Consider the following 22,093-nt stretch of genomic DNA (forward strand, 5'->3'; position numbering starts at 1 on the left):
ACTTATACAAAACGTTAAGATCGCGCACACAGAGAGGAACGCAGAAACTAGTTGTCAGCGCTGTCCTGTGATTTATCACTAAAGTAGCTTAGAAACTCAAAACTTATAGCATATATTTTTCTACTTTTGAAGGAACTATTTACAACCCACAGCTTTACAATGAATAGAGAGACGGTTTGACTAATTCACACACACAACAACTCTCTCATTATATACTGGTACTGTACTAATTTATCTTTAACTGATTTACAACGAGCAGAAATCTGTAAGAAATGTTACGAACATAGATAAAATAACTGCTGAAAGTGAGTTATGATGTCAGATTGCGCTTTCAATAGGAAAAAATGTCCCACCTTTAAAAGTCAATCATATTTACAGTATAAACCTTGTCAGTGAACTATGAAGGCAAAAAAAGAAAAAGAGAGAAACAAAATAATCATTCATTAATCGTAATCGAGGTAAAATGTTCAATTAATTGAGGTTTTGATTTTAGGCCATAATCGTCTAGCCCTATATATTCTGATTGTAAAATATGTGAAAGAATGTGTTTTGTCACGCAATGAGTTTGCACGGCAATTCAGAGCTGTCAGATTTACAAAATCTTCCCCGAAATACATAAACTTTATTGTTTCATAAACAATGTGTATCTGATATGCATAAAACACTTCATCAAATTCTATAATTAAAAGGATTATTGTTGCAGCTTCTGTAGACATCAGAGAATGGAATTTGATTTTAGAACTATAAACTATAAATGCCTTTTTGTATGCAGTAGCCTACTTAATTCAAATGTGTATTTAAATGTCTGAAACCTAAAATAAACCTGATGAGGTCAAAAACACTGACACTGTCACTCCTCGAGTTTGCTGGATTTCAGGAGAGCCAGGGGAAAGCACAGTATTATACCCAAACCTGTAGGGTCACTGCAATAATGAATGAGCGTAAACTCTTTGAATGAATTGAGCACAAATTAATAGAATTAAAAATAGCTGCACTGCTATTTCCTCTCTGTGTGTGTCTCAGAAATCAGAGCTTGGCAAGAGTAAATCAACTAAAATACTACATTATATACATGTTCTAGTATTTGATATGTTTATTTAAATTATTTATACCTTGTATGATATAACACATGAATTAATGGGATAAGCACAGCAGGATCTCAAACAGCCGCGTTTCATCACTGTGCGGCTCTCAGAATCCAAACTACAGTCAATGCAGAAAAAAACATGTTGCAAACATAGAGGAATGCATGTCTAGTGCTGGATAGTTTGTACTGTTATTAAGATCAAAGTTCACTGTTTTGTAAGATTAAAGCAGCCAAAGAAAACTCAACTTTCATCTGTCAACATTGCATACATTTGTAAAACATTAAGCCACCACAACAATATTTTTTGAGGAACAGTATGCTATGGGCTATTTTGTCTGTCATTGGCTAAATTGTTAATCATGTGAGCATTCCTGAAGATTATGGTATAAAAGCATTTGATTTGTAACACTCTGAACATACAGATACAGCACACACATCTCCAACACGCTTTAGCTAAAGCATTAAGAATGAAGTTCAGAGTAGCAGTTCTTCTGCTTCTGTACAAATGTCTTGTATTCGCTCCCAATGTCATATTTGCATCAGAATCAGCCGTTTCAGGATTGCCTTGTCCTTTGAAAACATGCACAGATGTACTTAAGGAACTAAAAGATCTGGAAATCAGACTGGCTAAGCGTGAAGATCAGATTGAGGAAATCAAAAAGGAAAAACAAGCTCAGATTGAGGAAATCAAACAAGATCTGGAAATCAGACTGGCTAAGAGTGAAGCTCAGATTGAAGAAATCAAAAAGGAAAAACAAGGTGAGACGACAGTAGTGACTGAAAGCAGTTTTTTCTTCTTTTTTCAAAAACATGAAAAAACAAGAAATTCAACTAGATTTTTCATTTTTCGTTCAGGGAATGACTTATGTGTGTTTATCTCAGAAATATTATCCTTATACTAGTTTATCTCAGATGTAATAATTCACTTCACACCTGCACTCACAACTACCTAATAGCCAACAGCTTTGGCTCACTGCCTGTTTTTTTATTGCTGACCAGCTTTCAAAATCTGTGTGGCAATGCTGCGCGACTCGCTGGACAGCACAGAGATACAGTGAAAAGAAATAACATTGTATGTATTAGTTATTGTTCACAGCACATCTGTTATAGTTCTATTATGATTTTTATTCATACAACAGTTGGATATAATAATGCCATTATCTCAAAGAATGGTTGTTTCAGTATATGACTTTAGTGAAATCTGAATTTGAGGCTAATGATTTTAAGGTGAACTTGTTTGAATTGAATGGAACTCTGAAATAAGACTTTGTACAATAAACCAGAGATGAAGGGTTTTCATATTTACTGCCATCAGTGTCAGAAATTAACTTTCTCTTATGAAACAAATGATTTTCAGGGGTATTCTTCTTTTATCTTTATATAGAATTTATTTCCTAATCATATTAACCCTCACACATTATATACACATTATTATAAATCTATAGAAAAATATTTGATGCTTTTTCTTTTCTTAGAATGGCTTAACTAAAAAAAAATTTGGAAAAAATATTATTTTAAGGTACTTTATAATATGTTGCAATATGACAACAACGTACAATAGTGGAAGTAAATTAGAATAAGTGTAAGTGTATATAGTTAATATTTTCCTCAGAAAGGTTGTTTGTATTGAATCAATTAGTGCTATTATAAAATTTAGCAGTAAATATAAACAACACGGTAACACTTTACAATAACAGTACATGAATAATCATGAACTAATACCTGAATTAATGGTTACCTCAACATGAACTCATGATTAGTTAAGATATGAACTAATGAAGAGTGATCCTTAACTACGACAGGAGTCATAGGGATTCATGCATGAAAATAGAAGCCTTAACTACGTGTTAATACATGTTTGATAATTAATGCATTCATTAACATTTAGGGGTAAACTAAATAAATCAGCCTCCATAAGAGTAAACAAGAAGTACTCTGAATTTGAGTTAAACGTGATTTAATACTGTGATAATTTACACTGTAATATCATAATCTGCCATCTGCAGCTTTGTGACAAATAATTGGAATGACACATGATTGTTTAGCCATTAATTACATAGATCTGTCTAATCAAATGTGGGAAATTGTAATGATGGGTCAACAACGTGAGGATCCATTTGCAGCGTCTTTTTTAAGACAAGACAGCACAATGCAAACAGGGACAAGACAGTAACGTAAACAGGGACAGGCTTGGGTCGAGACAGGCGGCAATGAAACAAGGTCTTACAACAGGCAGGGATCGTGGCAGGCGGCAAACAAACAGAGTCCAGGAAACAGGCAGAGATCGGGGTCGGCAGCAAAGGTTCACAGAGGTAAGGCAGTCCAATCGATAACAGGGTAACAGTCCACAAGAAAACGCTCAGAAATGATCACCAAGGCAAAACAAGACTTCGCGGTGCATGGATGCGTGTGTGAGTGTTTTATGGAGTGAGTGTGACGTGGTGCAGGTGTGTGCGCAATCAGTCCCAGGAATAAGGGCCCATGGGAAATGTAGTCCAGATAGCAACAAGTCAATATTCCAGTGACGGCTCCCTCCGGCGACCGGGATGAAGAGCCACGGGAGCCGCATTCGTGACAGAAATAGACTAACTATCACTGATAAATTTAATTTGATCTAAACTGTTTTCTGATTTTTATAGTTCATTTACATTTATTCATAGCTAAATAATCATAGTTTATTCCCAGAACTAAAGTATTGTGACGTTTTGCACTGTCCCAGAAGAAACAGACAGGAGAGATTCCAGTTTAAAAGCATCCAACGGGCTATGGTTTATTTCCTGAACGTTTACAAACTAAAACGCGGGTATCAGGAGGTGTCTTACTTCCCCAAAAATAATAAAACGCAGAAAAAGCTTGACTAACGTTTTTCCCACTTGACCAACTTTCCACGCCATTCCTCTCTTTTTTTCCCCCGCGCGCTGTGTTAGCCCCTCCCGCCTAACACTTTTTTCCCCTGAACACCTCCCAACAGCAGGTGAATTAAGTAAAACACATTTATAACAAAGAATAAACAGTGTCATCGCCACAGTATATATAAATGTTGACTGCTTTGGTAAAACTGATTTTTTTGTACCGGGGTGTAAAGGAATAAGGATGGCACTCTTAGTGTTTATTCATATATTAGTTAATGATTTGTAAGTGCATCGTGTCATGACTTTACTTGAGGGGGCACAATCATAATTAACTCATTATTAAAGGGATAGTTCACCCAAAAATGAAAATGTGATGTTTATCTGCTTACCCCCAAGGCATCCAAGATGCAGGTGACTTTGTTTCTTAAGTAGATCACAAATGATGATTTTTAACTCCAACCGTTGATGTCTGTCAGTCAAATAATGCGAGTGGATGGGGACACAATCTATAAGAGTCAAATAAACACGCACAGACAAATCCAAATTAAACCCTGCGGCTCGTGACTGTTACGGTTGTACTGGTTTGAAGATGAGGCAGGTACGGATTTCCACACTACACAATACTTTAATCCAAAAGGCAAGGAGAACCAAACATACAACATAAACATAACATTAAGACGGACGAGGAGTGAAGGGAGTGAGTGCAATATAAAGGGAGTGCAGATAATAGAGTCCAGGTGCAGGTGATCCGTGATGATGAGGAACTGACGAGGGAAGTGAGTGCAGGTGTGGAGAACAGGAGGATCATGGGAAATGGAGTCCAGGGGAACAAGGGATCGGTGACAGTACCTCCCCCTCCCGGTAGGCGCGTCCTCGCGCCGTAAATAGAATAACCGGGAGGGGGGGGCGGGCGCCCTGGAGACCTCATGCAGGTGCCGGGGGATGAGTGGACTGGAGTGGAGGTCTCCAGGGCGGATCCATGAGCCATGGCGGGTCAGGAGCCTTGGCAGGCCACGGCGGGTCAGGAGCCTTGGCAGGCCACGGCGGGTCAGGAGCCTTGGCAGGCCACGGCGGGTCAGGAGCCTTGGCAGGCCACGGCGGGTCAGGAGCCTTGGCAGGCCACGTCAGAGGCCCACCCACATGTGTGGCGCCCACATGTCCCCCACCCACGGGTACTTGGCCCCCCCCAAAAAATACTTGGAGAGGTTAAGGATCATATAGAGGAGTCCAAGGAATAAAGTCAATGTGTGGGTGGAGGAGCATGGAGCTGGCTCGGCGGCGGAGACTGGAGAACTTGGCTCGGCGGCGGAGACTGGAGAACTTGGCTCGGCGGCGGAGACTGGAGAACTTGGCTCGGCGGCGGAGACTGGAGAACTTGGCTCGGCGGCGGCGGCTGGAGCGGCAGGCTCGGCGGCGGCGGCTGGAGCGGCAGGCTCGGCGGCGGCGGCTGGAGCTGAGGGCTCGGCGGCGGCGGCTGGAGCTGAGGGCTCGGCGGCGGCGGCTGGAGCTGAGGGCTCGTAGGCGGCGGCTGGAGCTGAGGGCCAGTTCATTCCCTCAAATACAATTAAGATCCCCACAGGCACTGGAGCTGGCTCTGTGGGGACTGGAACGGGCTCTGGAGAGACTGGAGCGGGCTCTGGAGACACTGGAGTGGACTGTTTCCTCCTCCTCCGCTTTCGGGACCCAGTTGAGGAGTGTGGGTTCCGTGTGGGACAGGAAGGACGTTCACTGGAGGGGTAAGCGGAGGAATACGGAGACTGACTAACTGGCCCGGCTGACCGTGTTTCTGGACGGACTGAAGACCAACACTCATCCACATAGAATTGGGAATTATTCAAAAACAAAATAAAATTGATAGTTTCGCTTAAGGAGAGACGATAATCAGGTTCATGGAGACGGAGAGTGTTGTCATCCAGACCGTCCAAAAACAGGGCGATTAAATTAGCTTCGGACCAGTCAGACAGATAAGCCAGCTCAACGAACTCCTCCACATACCTCTCCAGTGAACGACCAACCTGAAGAAGCCCGATGAGGCGATCGCCGGCTGACAGATGAGAGAGAGGCGTAGGAGGAGCAGGAGCCAGGGAGCCGGTGGAAGTCTCCATTATTCTGTGGAAATCCAGCATATATAGGTCCGTCTTTCTGTTACGGTTGTACTGGTTTGAAGAGATGAGGCAGGTACGGATTTCCACACTACACAATACTTTAATCCAAAAGGCAAGGAGAACCAAACATACAACATAAACATAACATTAAGACGGACGAGGAGTGAAGGGAGTGAGTGCAATATAAAGGGAGTGCAGATAATAGAGTCCAGGTGCAGGTGATCCGTGATGATGAGGAACTGACGAGGGAAGTGAGTGCAGGTGTGGAGAACAGGAGGATCATGGGAAATGGAGTCCAGGGGAACAAGGGATCTGTGACAGTGACGACACATTGATGTCCTAAGACATGAAACAATCGGTTTGTGCGAGAAACCGAACAGTATTTATATCATTTTTTACCTCTAAAACACCACTTTCATTTTTGGGTGAACTATCCCTTTAACTAACCATATACTAACATCAACTAATGGTTTGTTAATGTATACTTATGTCATGACTTTACTTGAGGGGGCACAATCATAATTAATTCACTGTTAACTACTTACCAAATTCAGCTCATGATTATCATTAACTTACTATCAAATGCACTTGTACTAACACAACTATATAAGTATTCAGCCCAGTTAAGTGATGTTGTGTGACTTTTCATAAAGTCAGAGAATGGAGGTACAGTATGATCACGGCCTGCGTCTGGATGGAGAGTGAACTTCTGAATCTGATCCCAGCAAATGCTCCCTGATCTTAGTTCATGTTTCCTGTTCGGTTATTTTTTTGTGAACCGATTCCTCAGGAACTGTTGTAAGTCACAGTAGTTTAGTTTGATAGGAAAGAATGTCACAAAACATATAAAGACCTTTTAAGATAAATTATTAGTGTATTTAGTATTTTATATGTTTGATAAGGTGGATCAGTGAAAATAATGGCAAACTAATCCTGTGCCTTTCAGTAATGTTTATAATGAAGCTGCTGATGTCAGTAGTTTAAGTTCTGCCAATAATAAATTGTTTAAATTTATTTCAAAGTCCAAGTATTTCTTATTCCTTCTTAAAGAGACTGTTTGATTTAGTTTACCCTAAATGTTAATTAATGCATTAATTATCAAACATATATTAATGCTTAGTTAATATTCATGCATGAATCCTTATGACTCCTGTTAAGGATCACTCTTCATTAGTTCATGATTAGTTCATATCTTAACTAATACTTTATTCATGCACTGTTATTGTAAAGTTGTTACCAACAACACCTTTTACATATTTTCCAACATCTTGTGCTTTTATTTATTTTATTCTCTTTTGCTGAATATTGCTTTATATTCTTTGAATTTCATTACATTTTTCATGAATATTATTTAAATTGCAAATGTAGACAGTTAAAAACAAATCTAATACTGTTCATCATTTAGCATAAAACATTGACATAAAACCAAAAACATTGCAGTTCATGAAAATTCAACATTACGCAATCTTATGAGAGGAAGGTTATGAACATGAACCCCCAAAATCCTTGAAACTTCACCTTTTTCTGTACGAAACTTTAAAAAGCAGTTTTTTTTTTCAGAGGTGAGACACATGTACACATCACATTTGGTGCACTTTACCCTAACAATACACTTAAAACCACTTGCACCTGTTTTTTTGAGACATCATGGTAGGCCAGTGGTTGGTCTGGTCCAGTAGTACTGGCTGTGGTGGCAGTGGGCAGGCAGGTCTTTGATTTAATCCATAGTACAAATGCCATGGCAGTCCTTAACATACGACTAGTCAACATTATATCACTAGCATTAATGTTTTTTATTGTTATAGCTTAACAGACTGCAGCTGACCTTTGCTAGCTAGCTAATCTATTATAATAATGGCATTCCATTATTGCGCAGTGTTGCCATATGGCAACACAGACATTTTATCGATTTACCAAAAACTAATTTAATTTTAAAAAATTGGAGTGGTGAATATGTCATCATAACTTACATGAGATGATGTTAAAAAAAATTTTTTTGTGAATGTGACAAGGGGGGTCGTAGAGAATGTACTCTTAAAGAGACAGTGGCAAGGAAATGAACATAAAGATTATGTTGCCATATGGCAACACTATGCGGTAGAGGGTTAAATATGTATGATATCTATAAAGTTAAATTCTTAAAGGATTAGTCCTAGCCTGACTTCATCATACTCATATTCTAGGCAGAATGTGAGTCTGATACTGCTCCATTGCACTTGAATTATGGGGCGTGTCTTAACCGAACCAGTAAAAAAAACAACAACTCTGCACTCAATTGGATAGACCTACAACCAATCAGAGCAACGCAGTAAGTATGTATGTTGAATTTGTACTCTTGTACTTAAACTTTTGCCGAATCCGGTTGGAAGGACGGCGAACACATCTTTCCCATCGACAAATGCCTTGATTGCGGTTCTTTGTTCGTCTTTTAAAATTAATGTCGATTTCTTTTATTACAGACGTGATAGCGGAATCTAAACATCTTACTTCTCCAGCTGCAGTCATCGTTGGTGAAAACCAATTCAACCCAAGCGCTCTTTGATGACGTGGGTGGTTACGTAACCGCAGATAGCCTGTCCATCATCGATTAAAGCCCGCCCTGGCAATTTGATTGGCTCGGCCTTCTGGGAGCCGAGCATAATTACTCCACAATGGATCGAGTCCAGACCGAACTTCCCGTCCAAAAAATGTTGTGGGCGGGGTTCGGGCTGGCACCCAGACTAGATTAGTCCACTTTTAAATAAACTTTTCCTGATAATTTACTCACCCCCATGTCATCCAAGATGTTCATGTCTTTCTTTCTTCAGTCGAAAAGAAATTAAGGTTTTTGATGAAAACACACAAAATATCGCCTTGAATGTACTTCCGGTTTCTGCATTCTTCAAAACGCTCTTCAAAACTTACGGAACGAACGCGGCACCAGTTTCGTTTCTTCATGACGCAATCACGCAGAGGGTTTCCACAGCGTCATTTTCTATGCAATTTCTCATTCCCTCTTCAGGGAACAAAGGTTACAGTCATAACTGATACATTTTTTTACATTTTCTGATTTCAATATTAAATCAAAAAACAAATGACCAAAAGAAAATTTCATCTCATCCCAAATTTTTTCCAACACTATATATAACAACCTATATAATAACAACTTATTTAGTGATGGCTGATTTCAAAACACTGCTTTATGAAGTATTGGAGCATAAATGAATCAGTGTGTCAAATCAGCTGTTCGGAGTGCCAAAGTCACGTGATTTCAGCAGTTTGGCTGTTTGACACACGATCCGAATCATGATTCGATACACTGATTCATTTAGGCACCGATGCTGCGGCTCGTGACCACACATTGATGTCCTAAGACACGAAACGATCAGTTTGTGCGAGAAACTAAACAGTATTTATATAATTTCTTACCTCTAATACACCACTATGTCCAACTGCGTTCAGCACTCGGTTAGTGAGGTCTGATCACGCTCTGACAACGGCAGTGATGTCTCACGCTTATGCCAGACATCACTTCCGTTGTCAGAGCGCACTTTTGGGCAAACTGAAGTTGATAGGATGGCTAGAATATATATTGTGCAGGCCACAAAATGGCCGCCTCTTAGCCACCTGTTGTTTAGAGTAGCTTCTCATCTGCTGTTTACTAGAGTAGTTTGAGTTAGCACTCGTCACTTTAGTTAAAATGTATGTTTAGGTCGGCCTTAATTAGCCACCTGACATGGTTTGCTTGTGAGCTTCACTTTCTTTCTCTTATCCATGAGATTTGGAGGTGAAGCCCAGGCTTCACTAGGCTTGTGGCCCTGTAAGAAGGCCCGTAGCTTAGCAGCCAGTCTAGAGCTTGGTTAGGTGTGATGTCTGTATTTATCAAGTTTGAGTTGATGATGCTAGTTTTTTAGCTTTCGTCCTCTAGGGCTTAGAACAGATTTGAGAATCTGTCTGAGAGAGTGTTTTTCCTTTTAAACAGCATGTATATCAACGTTTTTTGTTACTTTGAGTTCTAGACTTTTGCCCGACATTTGTATGTGATTTTACTTATGCTGCCACAGGTTAGCACCTGTTCTCATAATAGTAGGCCCTTTTTGCTGTAAAGCGGCCACTATTTGAGAGGATGGTGACTATATATTCCCCAGTTAAGAGGTTTATTTGTGTCACTGAGTGCATCACCTGTTGAATTGCATACTCAGGGTAGTTAGAACCACTTTTTGAAGAAAGTTGGTATCTATTTAGCTCCCTCCTTGGTGATCTTGTTAACAGCTATTTTGCATATAACTTGGATTGTAGGATTTATGATATTTAGCCTCCTTCTAGTTAGCAGTTGTTTTCTACAATGCTGTTTAACTGATCATAGTTTGCTCAAATATTTACACTGCCACAGGCCCTGCCACATGTCTGTTTGAGTGGTAGGCCTTATAGCCTCCCTTAGACCATGTTGGCTTTGTTTGGTTCCCTTTAGTCACATGTTTAGGGTACATTGCCTGTTGGAATGTGTAGCCTAGCGCAGGTTGCAGTTAGCTTCCCATAGTTAGGTTGGGTTAGAGCTGATTCCCTGTAGCTTGGCCCCCTTTTAAATTCACGAGCAGGAGCCATGTGTCATTGAATCGGCAGGCCCCTTCAGGCCTCCTTTTTAGTCCACATGTTGGCACGGTTGGTGTTTTTAAATTTGCAAACAGGCTGAACGCCACTTGTTGCTGGAATGGTAGGCCCCTCAAGGCCTCCTTTTTCAGTCGACTTGTTGGCAGGATGCCTGGGAAACCATGCCACCATCGGCCACGCCCCATCGCAGACGGATAGGCCCTAAACAGGCCTGTTCACAATGTTTGGCAGCGTTTCATGTATTCCCTCTTTGGAAATTTCTAATACATGGCCTCTTGGGTGGTATGGTTATGGTAGCCACTTGCTGATGCCAAGTGTTTACTAAGGTAGGCCTACCTCGGCCTCCAGTGTAACATGTGGAATTTAGTTATGTATTAGAGTAACAGGGTGCTTTTACCTAGTATTTTGAGTGGCTGGCCCCTCAGGATGATTATGGTAGTGAAACCTTACTGAAGTTTGGTTTAATCTACATCTGCCTCCCTGAGTCTGATTTCTACTCTAGTTGAGCTAAGAGCCACCTCGCACCTAGGGTGGATCTATTGTACTCCTAGAAACGGCCACTAGTCTTATGCCGTGTGTCTTAGAGGTTGCTAGGCCCTATGGGCTGCTGTTTTGAACACACTGGTGTATGTTTGTGTATATTTCTCTTTGAGAATTATCTGTATACACTTCTGGTCAGTCAGAGGCCGAAGTGATAAATCCAACCTCCTTTGGTCCGGTTGTTTATTGTTCTTGGTTCCTAAACACTGCCACGAGCTGATGCCACATGTCTGTTGAGGTTATAGGCCCTTCCAGGCCTTCCTTAATATATGTTGGCGTGCGCTGTACTCCTCTTGCTTTAAAGAGTAAAAAGTTGCTTTTACTGAGTACACTGCTCGTTGGATTGTGTCAGGTAGGTGAGCTTTGCACTTCACTATTAGGGTTATATTTGTAATAGTGCTTAGTTCCTTAAGCTGATCATGGTGGTAGGCCTTAATGGCCTCCTGAGGTTCAGTCCTAGGCTGGTTTGTGCTTCCCTGTATGAACAGGTGTTTAGCGCACCTTCTCCTAGGATGAGTGGATTATACTCCTCTTAATATGAGGGTTCATAGCACTCAGCTGAGTTCTGCTCTCCAGGATGCCCGTCTCTACGCGTGGGTCTGAGTTGCTTCTGCCTTTCTACAATCACTCTTACCTGCTCTCTTCTATCAAGAATGCGTTATGGAGATTCTGTACTCAGACAGGGTTGGCCAAGACTAAGTTTGTCCTATGACAGACCAGGTTGGCCTTCCTGGTGGCATTGGGGGTGACTTCGTTCCCCTCTAGTGATGTGGCCGGGGCCACATTCCCTTAAATGGACCACTTTCTCTTCAGAAAGGTTGGTTCCAGATGCCTTTAGCGGCCTTGGTAGGCCTTCTGTGGAAGGCCTTCTTGAGGCTCAGCTTGGGCTGTTGGCCAAAGGGAATGCTTTCACTGACAGCCTGCTGTGACCCAAGGGGGAGTTGCTAAGCGTTTCCTTCAAAACTGCTTGACGTTTTGTCAGTCATATTATTTGGCATGCACTCTCCTCAAGCATGGGGGCGTGGGTATATTTCCCATTGCGTATTCAATGCAGAGCGAGTTCCCTTTCGAAAGGTTATGTATGTAACCATAGTTCTCTGAGAACCAGGGAATGAGACTCTGTGCTTCCTTGCCATGCTTCGGGTTTCCTGCCTGCAGAACAGTCCCTCAAGAAGATAGATACTGACTGTTTCTCTAGGCGCTCCTTTATACTTCCGGGTCACACCATATTACGTCATAGGCTGTTGCCGGCCAATAGGGATTGGAGTTGTTGGATAGTTGGCTTTCAGACATCGGATCACGTGTGACGTTCCCCATTGAGTATTCAACGGAGAGTCTCGTTTCCTGGTTTTTCAGGAAACTATGTACATACGTAACCTGAGACGTTGTTACAACACAGAAGGCACGGAGGCAGATGTAAAAGTAAACAGTGAGGTTTATTGATATCAGCAGAGTTATTGGCAGTGCAGGTGAGCTGATAGTGAAGACTGATGTTGTCAGATAAGCAGAGAGGTAATACTGTCCTTTTGATGACCGCAGGAATGAAGTATGGAGCTGACACTGGAGACTGGAGATAGGGACACTCACACACAGATGGGATTGCACACGAGGAACACAGGATACGCTGGAGACAGGTAAGTAGAGAGCTGCAGTCCTTGAGGTAAGCATTCAGGTAAGTGAAGTGCAAACGAGACCGGACAGTGAGTGTGTGTGAGTGTGGGTCTTTAGTAGTTCTGGTGATTGCAGTGGTGATGATGTGCAGGTGGCGGTGATTAGTACTCTGGGGATTGAGTGCACTGGTAGTGGTGAATGGTGGAACCTGACGTGTCTGTGACAGTACCCCCTCCCACGGCCCGCTCCTGAGGGCCGAGGACCCCGGCGTCGTGGTGGTTGTCCTCTTCCGCGTGAGGCAGGTCTGTCGGGATGGTTGGCGTGGAAATCTTGAAGAAGATTGGGATCGAGGATGTCATTTCTAGGAAACTAAGAGTGCTCCTCGGGACCGTAGCCTTCCCAGTCCACCAGGTATTCCTGTAGACCACCACGGCGCCGGGAGTCCAGTATCTCACGAACCTCGTAGGCTGCACCGTCGTCCAGGATGAGTGGAAGGGGGGGCTCGGCAGCTGCCACGTCAGATTCTGTGGAAGGAGAAACAGAAGGGTGGTGAGGCTTGATGAGTGAAACATGAAATGTAGGGTGAATTCTGTATTGTGGAGGGAGTTGAAGCTGGTACATGACTGGTTTGATCTGTCTGGTGATGGTGAATGGGCCAATGAATCTGGGACTCAGCTTCTTGCAGGGCAGATGCAGTCTGATGTCCCGGGTTGACAGCCAGACCTTCTGTCCCGGTTGATAGGAGGGAGCGTTGGAGCGACGAAGGTCGGCTGTCATTCTGCATCTGCGCAGGGCTCGCTGCAGTTGGTGGTGGGCTGAGTCCCAAACCCTCTTGCTCTCCTGGAATCAGTAGTCGACCGCTGGAAGGTTGGAGGGTTCCCCGTCCCAGGGTAACAGTGGGGGTTGGTAACCGAGTACGCACTGGAAAGGGGTGAGTCCAGTAGATGGTTGACGTAGAGAGTTCTGTGCGTACTTGGCCCAACCCAGGTACTGGTTCCAGGAGTCCTGGTGGCAATGGCAGAAGGTACGCAGGAAGCGACCGATCTCTTGGATCTTCCTTTCTGTCTGCCCGTTCGACTGAGGGTGGTATCCGGAGGAAAGACTGACGGTCACACCCAGGAGGGATAGGAAAGCCTTCCATACACGAGAGATGAATTGGGGTCCTCTGTCTGAGACAATGTCTTCGGGGATGCCATAGTATCGGAATGGTTAAACATGAGTTCTGCAGTTACCATGGCAGTAGATAGACCTCTCAGGGGAATCAGATGACGTCTACTACCACCAGGATGCATGTATGGCCATCAGACGCTGGGAGATCCGTAATGAAGTCCACTCCCAGGTGTGACCAGGGTCGCTCAGGAACGAGGATTGAGGATTGAGCTTGCTGGCTGGAAGATGGTGAGGGCTCTTAGAGATGGCGCACTCTCTGCAGCCCTGCACGTACCTTTTGACGTCGTTGGCCATGTTGGGCCACCAGAAGCGCTCCTTAAGCAGCGAGAGGGTCTCATTGATCCCCGGGTGGCCAGTGCCAAGTGATGTGTGTGCAGAGTGAATGAATTGAGTGCGTTGTGTCCGAGTGATGTACTGCAAGCCTTGGGGGCAACCCGGTGGAGCGTTGGAGGAGGCATTGGAGGAGGGTAAGGTCTCTTCTGACCATTGGATGGGGCTCATGAAGGAGATGGAGAAGTCAAATCTGGAGAAAAACATGGCCCAGTGTGCTTGACGGGGATTAAGTCTCTTTGAAGCTTTTAGGTATTCCAAGTTCTTATGATCAGTTAACACTTGGAAGGGGTGTTTGGCACCCTCCAACCAATGCCTCCATTCCTCCAGGGCAAGCTTGGCGGCCAGGAGCTCGCGGTCACCGATGTCGTAGTTGACCTCCGCCAGGTTGAGCTTGCGGGAAAAGAAGGCGCATGGATGGAGTCTACTTGGCGTCCCCTGCTAGTGAGATAACACTGCTCCCACCCCTGTGGTGGAGGCGTCCACCTCTACGACGAATGGCAGGTCTAGATCGGGGTGGACGAGGAGGGTAGCAGTGGTGAAGGCACTCTTGAGGGTTTCAAAGGCGTTGGTGGCTTCCTGGGACCAGGACAGGGACTTGGGCTGGTTGCGGAGTAGATTGGTGAGTGGATGGACTATGGAACTGTAGTTTTTGATGAAGCGGCAGTAGAAATTAGTGAAGCCAAGGATGCGCTGGAGTTCTTTGATGGTGGATGGTGTGGGCCATGAATTGATAGCTTCCACCTTCCCCTCGTCCATCCGGATGCCACTGTGATCAATTATATATCCCAGGAAATGGACAGAGGGCTGATGGAAGGAGCACTTTTCTGCCTTGAGGAAGAGATGGAATTGCTGTATGCGTTGGAGGACCTCCGCAATGTGGTGACGATGTTTGGCCATGCTCCGGGAGTATATGAGGATGTCATCAATGTACACCAGTACAAACTTGTGGAGGAACTCCCAGAGCACCTCGTGGATGATATCCTGGAATACGGAGGGCGTTGACCAGGCCATATGGCATTACCAGTTATTTGTAATGGCCGGTAGGCGTGACAAAGGCGGTCTTCCACTCGTCCTCCTCGCGTATCCGGATGAGGTTATACGCGCTGCGGAGGTCCAGCTTGGTGAACACAGTGGCACCACGGAGATGTTCCAGAGCCGCTGGGACGAGGGGAAGGGGATACCGGGACTTCACGGTTATCTTGTTCAGTGAACGTAATCAATAAAGGGCCGCAAGCCTCCGTCCTTTTTCGCCACAAAGAAGAAACTCAAAGCAGCAGGGGAAGTAGACGGGCGGATGTATCCTTGGTTAAGGGCCTCTTCGATGTATTCCTCCATGGCCTGCTCCTCCGGTACAGACAGGGGGTAGATTCTTCCCCTAGGCACTGGCTCACCCGGTAACAGATTGATGGCACAGTCCCATGGCCAGTGTGGAGGCAGCTTGGAGGCTCGTTGCAGGCAGAAGACGTCGCTGAAGGGGGCGTAACAGGATGGCATGTCCACTGAACGAGCGCCCTAGAACCACGTCAGTGGTGGAATCCTCCAGAACCAGCAGATGGATATCTTCCACGTGTAGAATTCCCACACGGAGCTGAAAGGGACCCACACATCGGCTGGCCTTCTTACGGCTCAATGGTTTGCCCGTGATGGAGTGGATTTGGTAGATGGTCGGAGAGGGCAAGGTTTTGAGCTTGAGTTGTCGACAGAGGGAGCCGGAGATGAAGTTTCCTGCTGACCCTGAATCGAGGAGCACCACCACTGGAACAGATACATCAGCAGCAGTAAGGTTTACAACAGTAGTGAGTGGTTTCATCTTCTTAATGGAGGGAATGATAGCACTCACCATGGGACGAGGAGGACGGATGGGGCATGCAGAGATGACATGCCTAGGAGCACCACAATATAAACAGAGATTCAGGGTCAGCCTTTGTTGACGTTAAAAGAGAGTCGAGAGTTATCAATTTGCATGGGTTCGCTGGCTGGTTCTGGAGGGCTGACGGGTTCGGACCGACGGAGGAGGATGTTGGAGAGTGGCTGGCCCTGGTGTTCTTCGATACACGACTGCATACGAGAGCCTACGCGGATGGCGAGCTGGATGAAGCATTCAAGGCAGATGGAATCCTCATATGCAGCGAGATGCAACCGCACTCTGGGTTCCAACTGTATTTTCACTGTGTCGTTCGGGTAGAGATGCAGTTGCATCTCCAGGACCAGCGCACATTGAAGGAGGAATCCGCTGCAATCCTCCGCCGATCCTGAGTAGGGCACTGGTTTGGCCATGGGACTGGCGTGAACTACAGGTGAAGGAGCGGAGATGGTGGTTGCAGAAGCAACAGCGGGTGACAGTGGTTGAGGATTGAATGCTCGGCGCAAAGCGTCAACGAGCTCTTGAAATGGATCCGGGAGACTCATATTGTCTTTCTAAATGTTTCGTTAGCATGTTGTTAATGTACTGTTAAATGTGGTTAAAGTTACCATTGTTTCTTACTGTATTCACGGAGACAAGAGTCGTCGTTATTTTCATTTTTAAACACTTGCAGTCTGTATAATTCATAAACACAACTTCATTCGTAATAAATCTCTCCAACAGTGTGTAATGTTAGCTTTCGCCATGGAGTACTATCAAAGTCATTCAGAATCAAATGTAAACATCCAAATAAATACTATACTTACATGATCCGATTGGCTTCATGACGAACACTTTGTAAAGATCCATTTTGAGGGTTATATTAGCTGTGTGAACTTTGTTTATGCAATGTATTATAGAGTTGTGAGCTCGGGGGCGGGGAGCATGAGCGTTTAAAGGGGAAGCATGTTGAATCTAAATCTCAATAACGGGTAGAATATTTGTAATCTCAATCATCAGTTTAGAAACAGGCGCCTCAACCCCTGTGACGTGTGGCAGCAGCAGCGCGAGATCTCGGGAGAATGACCAAGCAGACACAGATCAAGTGTGGTACAAAGCATTCAGGTTTATTCAGGAAGAAGGGTCATATAAATAGACATAGGTCAAACAACAATCTCCAGGATGGTTTGAGCATCCAATCATACGACTTAAGAATCAAACCTTACCATGTATGGCATTTCAAGAAATATAATAACAAATAAGAAATGTATGTGCGTAAATGTGTGTGTGTCTTCAACTTCTGGTTATGTGTGAGAGTGTCAGTGTGTCCAAGGACTACTACTTCTTTTTTGTCTAAGTATGTACATGATGTGCACAATGGAAAAATCCCAAGACACAGAGAAAGTCAAAAAATTAAGCCCAATAAATAAGAAATTATTTAATTATGCCCCAAAATAGGCTGTTAAAAATTTTGAGCTGAAACTTCACAGACACATTCAGGGGACACCTTAGACTTATATTACATCTTGTGATAAAGTGTTCTAGGGCACCTTTAAACTACCTTTCAGAAAGACGCTCGGGACAGTAGATGGAACTGAGCCAGTGCTGAATCTTCACGAAGGTTTATCATTTGTTTGCGTTTAAAGCCTTGCAAAAAACAGTGCGCACACATCTCAGACAGTGTCTGTTACTTAGATCACAACACTGGAGAACAGAGCGCTGTGAATCGTTCTTCACACACACAGTAACTGTTAAAAGAACATCCTCAATAAACTGTGACCCTGTGTTGCTTCAAGCGCATCATTCTGCACACGGGATGTGTATAAGTGCTTTGTGCCGCTCTGTATTGGAGCCTTTATAAAACTTGGACAAGTGTGAACGCACCTTTAAAGGGTTAGTTCACCCAAAAATGAAAATTCTCTCATTTATTACTCACTCACATGTCGTTTCACACCCGTAAGACCTTTGTTCATTTTCAGAACACAAATTAAGATATTTTTTTTCAAATCTGATGGCTCCGTGAGGCCTACATAGGAAGCAATGACATTTCCTCTCTCAAGATCCATAAAGGTACTAAAAACACATCTAAATCAGTTCATGTGAGTACAGTGGTTCAATATTAATATTATAAAGTGACAAGAAAACAAAATAACCACTTATTTAGTGATGGCCAATTTCAAAACACTGCTTCAGGAAGCTTCGGATCATAAATGAATCAGTGTATCGAATCATGATTCGGATCGTGTTTCAAACTGCTGAAGTGACTTTGGTGCTCCGAACAGTTGATTCAACATACTGATTCATTATGCTCCGAAGCTTCCTGAAGCAGTGTTTTGAAATCAGCCATCACTAAATAAGTTGTGCACGCATATGATTGGTTTCAGCGTGGAGCTGTTTAACAACACCAGCCACGTGGATCCTATGTCACAAAAGTGCGGCTCATTCACCTCAGCGTTCGGATGCGCAAGCCGCTGTAATGCGATCTCACACAAACATATTTTCCATTTATGCTGGTAGATTACAGCAAAACAATCCACATGCACACAAACCTCTGCTTTGGACGCGTCGCAGGAAAACACATTGTGTTGTAGCACTGAGGAAACAAACACCAACAATATGTCTCTAAATGACAAGAGACCGAGGCGAGAAAAGTGATGCTTCCTCATGCATAATACCATGATTATGATCTTATACATACTACAGCGCAGTGATTGGATTAAATGAGCTTTAAGTCATGAATAAACATAGAAACTCTTGACGTCTTGCCGGTAGTACACAATGACTTCTGATTTTGTGACGTTGCTCCAACTTTGCTTTTCAAACCGGAAGACAGAAATCGCTCTGAAAAATGCAAAAACTTTTAATTAAAATTAATGAGTACCTTTAGTGTTTTCAATGATGTGCAGCCTATACATATGTGTTCACAGCTCAAAAAATGTGTTCTGGGGTTTCATGAACCCTTTAAGTACTTAGTATTTTATTTTAAAAGATACTAAAAATGTGTTTTATTCAAGGGATCAGGCGTTTCCATCATGCAAAGGCGGATGTGACACTCGTTAGTTAGGTGACTGACATTGCATATCTGTATGTTGACATTCATAAAATAAAATGATTTACAGCACAGCAATGATTTTGTAGATCAAATAAAACATACATGAAAATAAATAAATAAATTTTTTTATATCTGTGGTTAGTTGGATAATTATGGTAAGGGTGGGGTTCCTTTCTGAAGCTGATTTCTTATAGAACATGCGCACAAAAGTAGTTAATCACCACACAGACAAAACAATTTCTAGTAATGAGTCTTTTTGGGAGTGCAGCATATAAATGCATATTTAATTTCCATAATAATAATAAATAGTGGACTGTGACAAAGTAGTACAAAGTAATTGTAATTTTACTCAAGTAATTTTGAAAATGAATATTTTTTTGTTCATTAGTAGTTACTTCATAGTTATTTTTCTTGAACATTAATTAGTCGATGATTACTAGTAGTTCTTCAGGAGTTATGACAGAATTAATTAGTTATTGATTAGCTATCTGTTACCAAACAAAATCATAAAATTCTATTTCATACTGATTAGTTAACACATCTTCATTAGTAGTTAACAGTAGTGACTAAAGTGTAAATGAAGAATTACCTATAAGTTCTTCATTGATTTCTTATTAGTTATGCAGTAAGTAAGAAACAGTATTCTAAAGTGTTAGCCACAGTTATTGTGTTGTTTGATACACTTACTGCAAAGATTTTCACCTCTAAATGAAGAATATACAGAGACTCTGAGAGATGCTTTTCTGCAATGAATTACAGCGACTGAATGGTTGAAGGACGTTCTTATGCTTGACACAGACAGAGAGAGATGCGCTCAAGTTGTAAATGTATACAAGGAATGTTGTCTTATTTAAATAAAAAAACATTTTTCTGTATGTTTGAATTATTAAACATGTGAATTATAACAAACTGTCGGCTAATCAAATGATTGACCAGGAGACATTTATTGATTGATCAGAGTCTCTTTGAAGAACATTACTAAGGAGGTTGAAGTTTAATCCACGTCTTATGAAGCGATATGATTTCTCTGTATGGGGAGCAAAGTGAAATTTGATCGATTCCCTCTGATCAGTTCATGTCTACAGAAAACAAATCAAATATGGTGACTTGTCAATAATATCAAACCCTCAGTAGTGTCTGTGTCAGGAAACAGCAGAGGCATTTCTCTAAATATCTTCTGTGTTGGAGGATTTCTGCATGTGTGAGCGATGGATGTTGGGATCATTTTCTCCTGACATGATAATCACACTCTTCATGTCTCTTGATTTCCACAGACATTGTTTCCTGGACCAGGAAAGGCTTCCAACAATGTAAGTCACTGAGAAAACAAGCAGAAAAACTCACTGAGTGAGAAAACACGACAGAAGAGATTTAGAGTTGATCATGATAATGATGATTTTCACAGGATATCTGCTCAACTGTACTGAGACACTGCTGAAATACTGAACATGAAGAGTTTGAGATTGATAATTCCTGATTGTGATGTGTTTTATCTCTATCAGATTCCCGTCAGCTCACTGCGGATCCAAACACAGTGAATAAATTCCTCCTTCTGTCTGAGAACAACACACTGATTACTGACACTAGCACACCGCAGTTGTATCCTGATCATCCAGACAGATTTGATGGTGGTGTGCGTCCTCAGGTGTTGTGTAGAGAGAGTGTGAGTGATCGACGCTCTTACTGGGAGATTGAGTGGAGTGGACGTGATGTGTCTATATCATTGTCATATAAGAGCATCGGCAGGAAGGGACGGGGTCTTGAGTGTGGGTTTGGATGGAATGATCAGTCCTGGTGTTTGGACTGCTCTCCCTACGGTTACTCATTAAGTCACAATAACATAAAGACTGATCTCCCTGTAAAGCCTATCTTCAGTAGAACACGAGCGAATGAGGAGGATCACTTTACAGAAGGAGTGAAGGTGAAACACTATAGAGTAGGAGTGTATGTGGATCACAGTGCAGGAACTCTGTCCTTCTACAGCGTCTTTGGAGACACAATGATCCTCATCCACACAGTCCAGACCACATTCACTCAACCACTCTATCCTGGGATTAGGATTAATCATGCTGGATCATCAGTGAAACTGATTTGATGAATCAGAACAGAGAGACTCTACCCATAATGCTTTGAGCTGATGATGAATCAGAACAGGCTGTTTTTACCCATAATGCTTTGAGCTGATGAAGAATCAGATGTTATAGAGTACCATGGATGATGTGTTTGTAACACAGTTCGTACGTACAGGAAGAAGGAGGCGGGAACCAGCGAACATTCAACATAACTTTAATTCAAAATAAACAAAGAACAAAACGAAAGTAAAGCCGGGAGACCCTCGCGGACGTCTGCCGGCCACACAAACATAATAAAACATAAAATAATATCCAGGCCTAGTCCTCTCTCGTCCTTCACTGGTGTCGCTCCTCCTTTTATGCCCCCAGAGCTCCTCTGTGAGAGACTCAAGGCTGGTGCGCCTCCCAGGTGGAGCTCATTAACTCTCGCGCCACTGGCCTCGTGCCGTTCCCTCACGGCTCTCGCCCGCCCTGGTCGCCACAGTGTTTTTGTAGGCCAACCCGGAAGTTAGCGGCGCATGGGTTCCTTCGATTGAAAGGCTATGCATTTTTCCCATAGACTTCGGAAAATCGCAGAAAATAAGCTCTGTGTTTAACTCCCTGAGGTCTGAAAAAGCACCGGCGCGTTTTGCAGGATTTTTTTCACATTGCAGCAAAACAGACTTAAAATACTCCGTCATTTCTTGTCATAGAGACATAAGTAATATATCAGTTGAAACTATAGAATGTCTTCTTTTATTTGTGTACACTCAGAGCAAAAAGAAAATGTTGTGCTTTTTGTAAATTAAAGAAAACTAACATGATGCGTGATCTCTTGTCTCCCTCTGAACGAAGTCCA

At 43.0% G+C, this 22,093-nt stretch overlaps 1 protein-coding gene and 1 pseudogene across 1 annotated transcript; both read left to right on the plus strand.

The window, feature by feature from the left end:
• LOC137005162 (zinc finger protein 271-like) overlaps nt 1–22,093 on the plus strand; it is a 97,044-nt pseudogene that overhangs the window by 19,973 nt on the left and 54,978 nt on the right.
• On the plus strand, nt 1,528–21,998 carry LOC137007132 (stonustoxin subunit alpha-like). The gene is made up of 3 exons (XM_067368448.1): nt 1,528–1,846; nt 20,458–20,493; nt 20,686–21,998. The coding sequence occupies exons 1-3, from the start codon at nt 1,555–1,557 to the stop codon at nt 21,276–21,278; spliced, it is 921 nt and encodes a 306-aa protein (XP_067224549.1). The 5' UTR covers nt 1,528–1,554; the 3' UTR covers nt 21,279–21,998.

Source organism: Chanodichthys erythropterus, chromosome 3 (assembly GCF_024489055.1).
Source record: "Chanodichthys erythropterus isolate Z2021 chromosome 3, ASM2448905v1, whole genome shotgun sequence".
NCBI classification, from domain to species: domain Eukaryota; kingdom Metazoa; phylum Chordata; class Actinopteri; order Cypriniformes; family Xenocyprididae; genus Chanodichthys; species Chanodichthys erythropterus.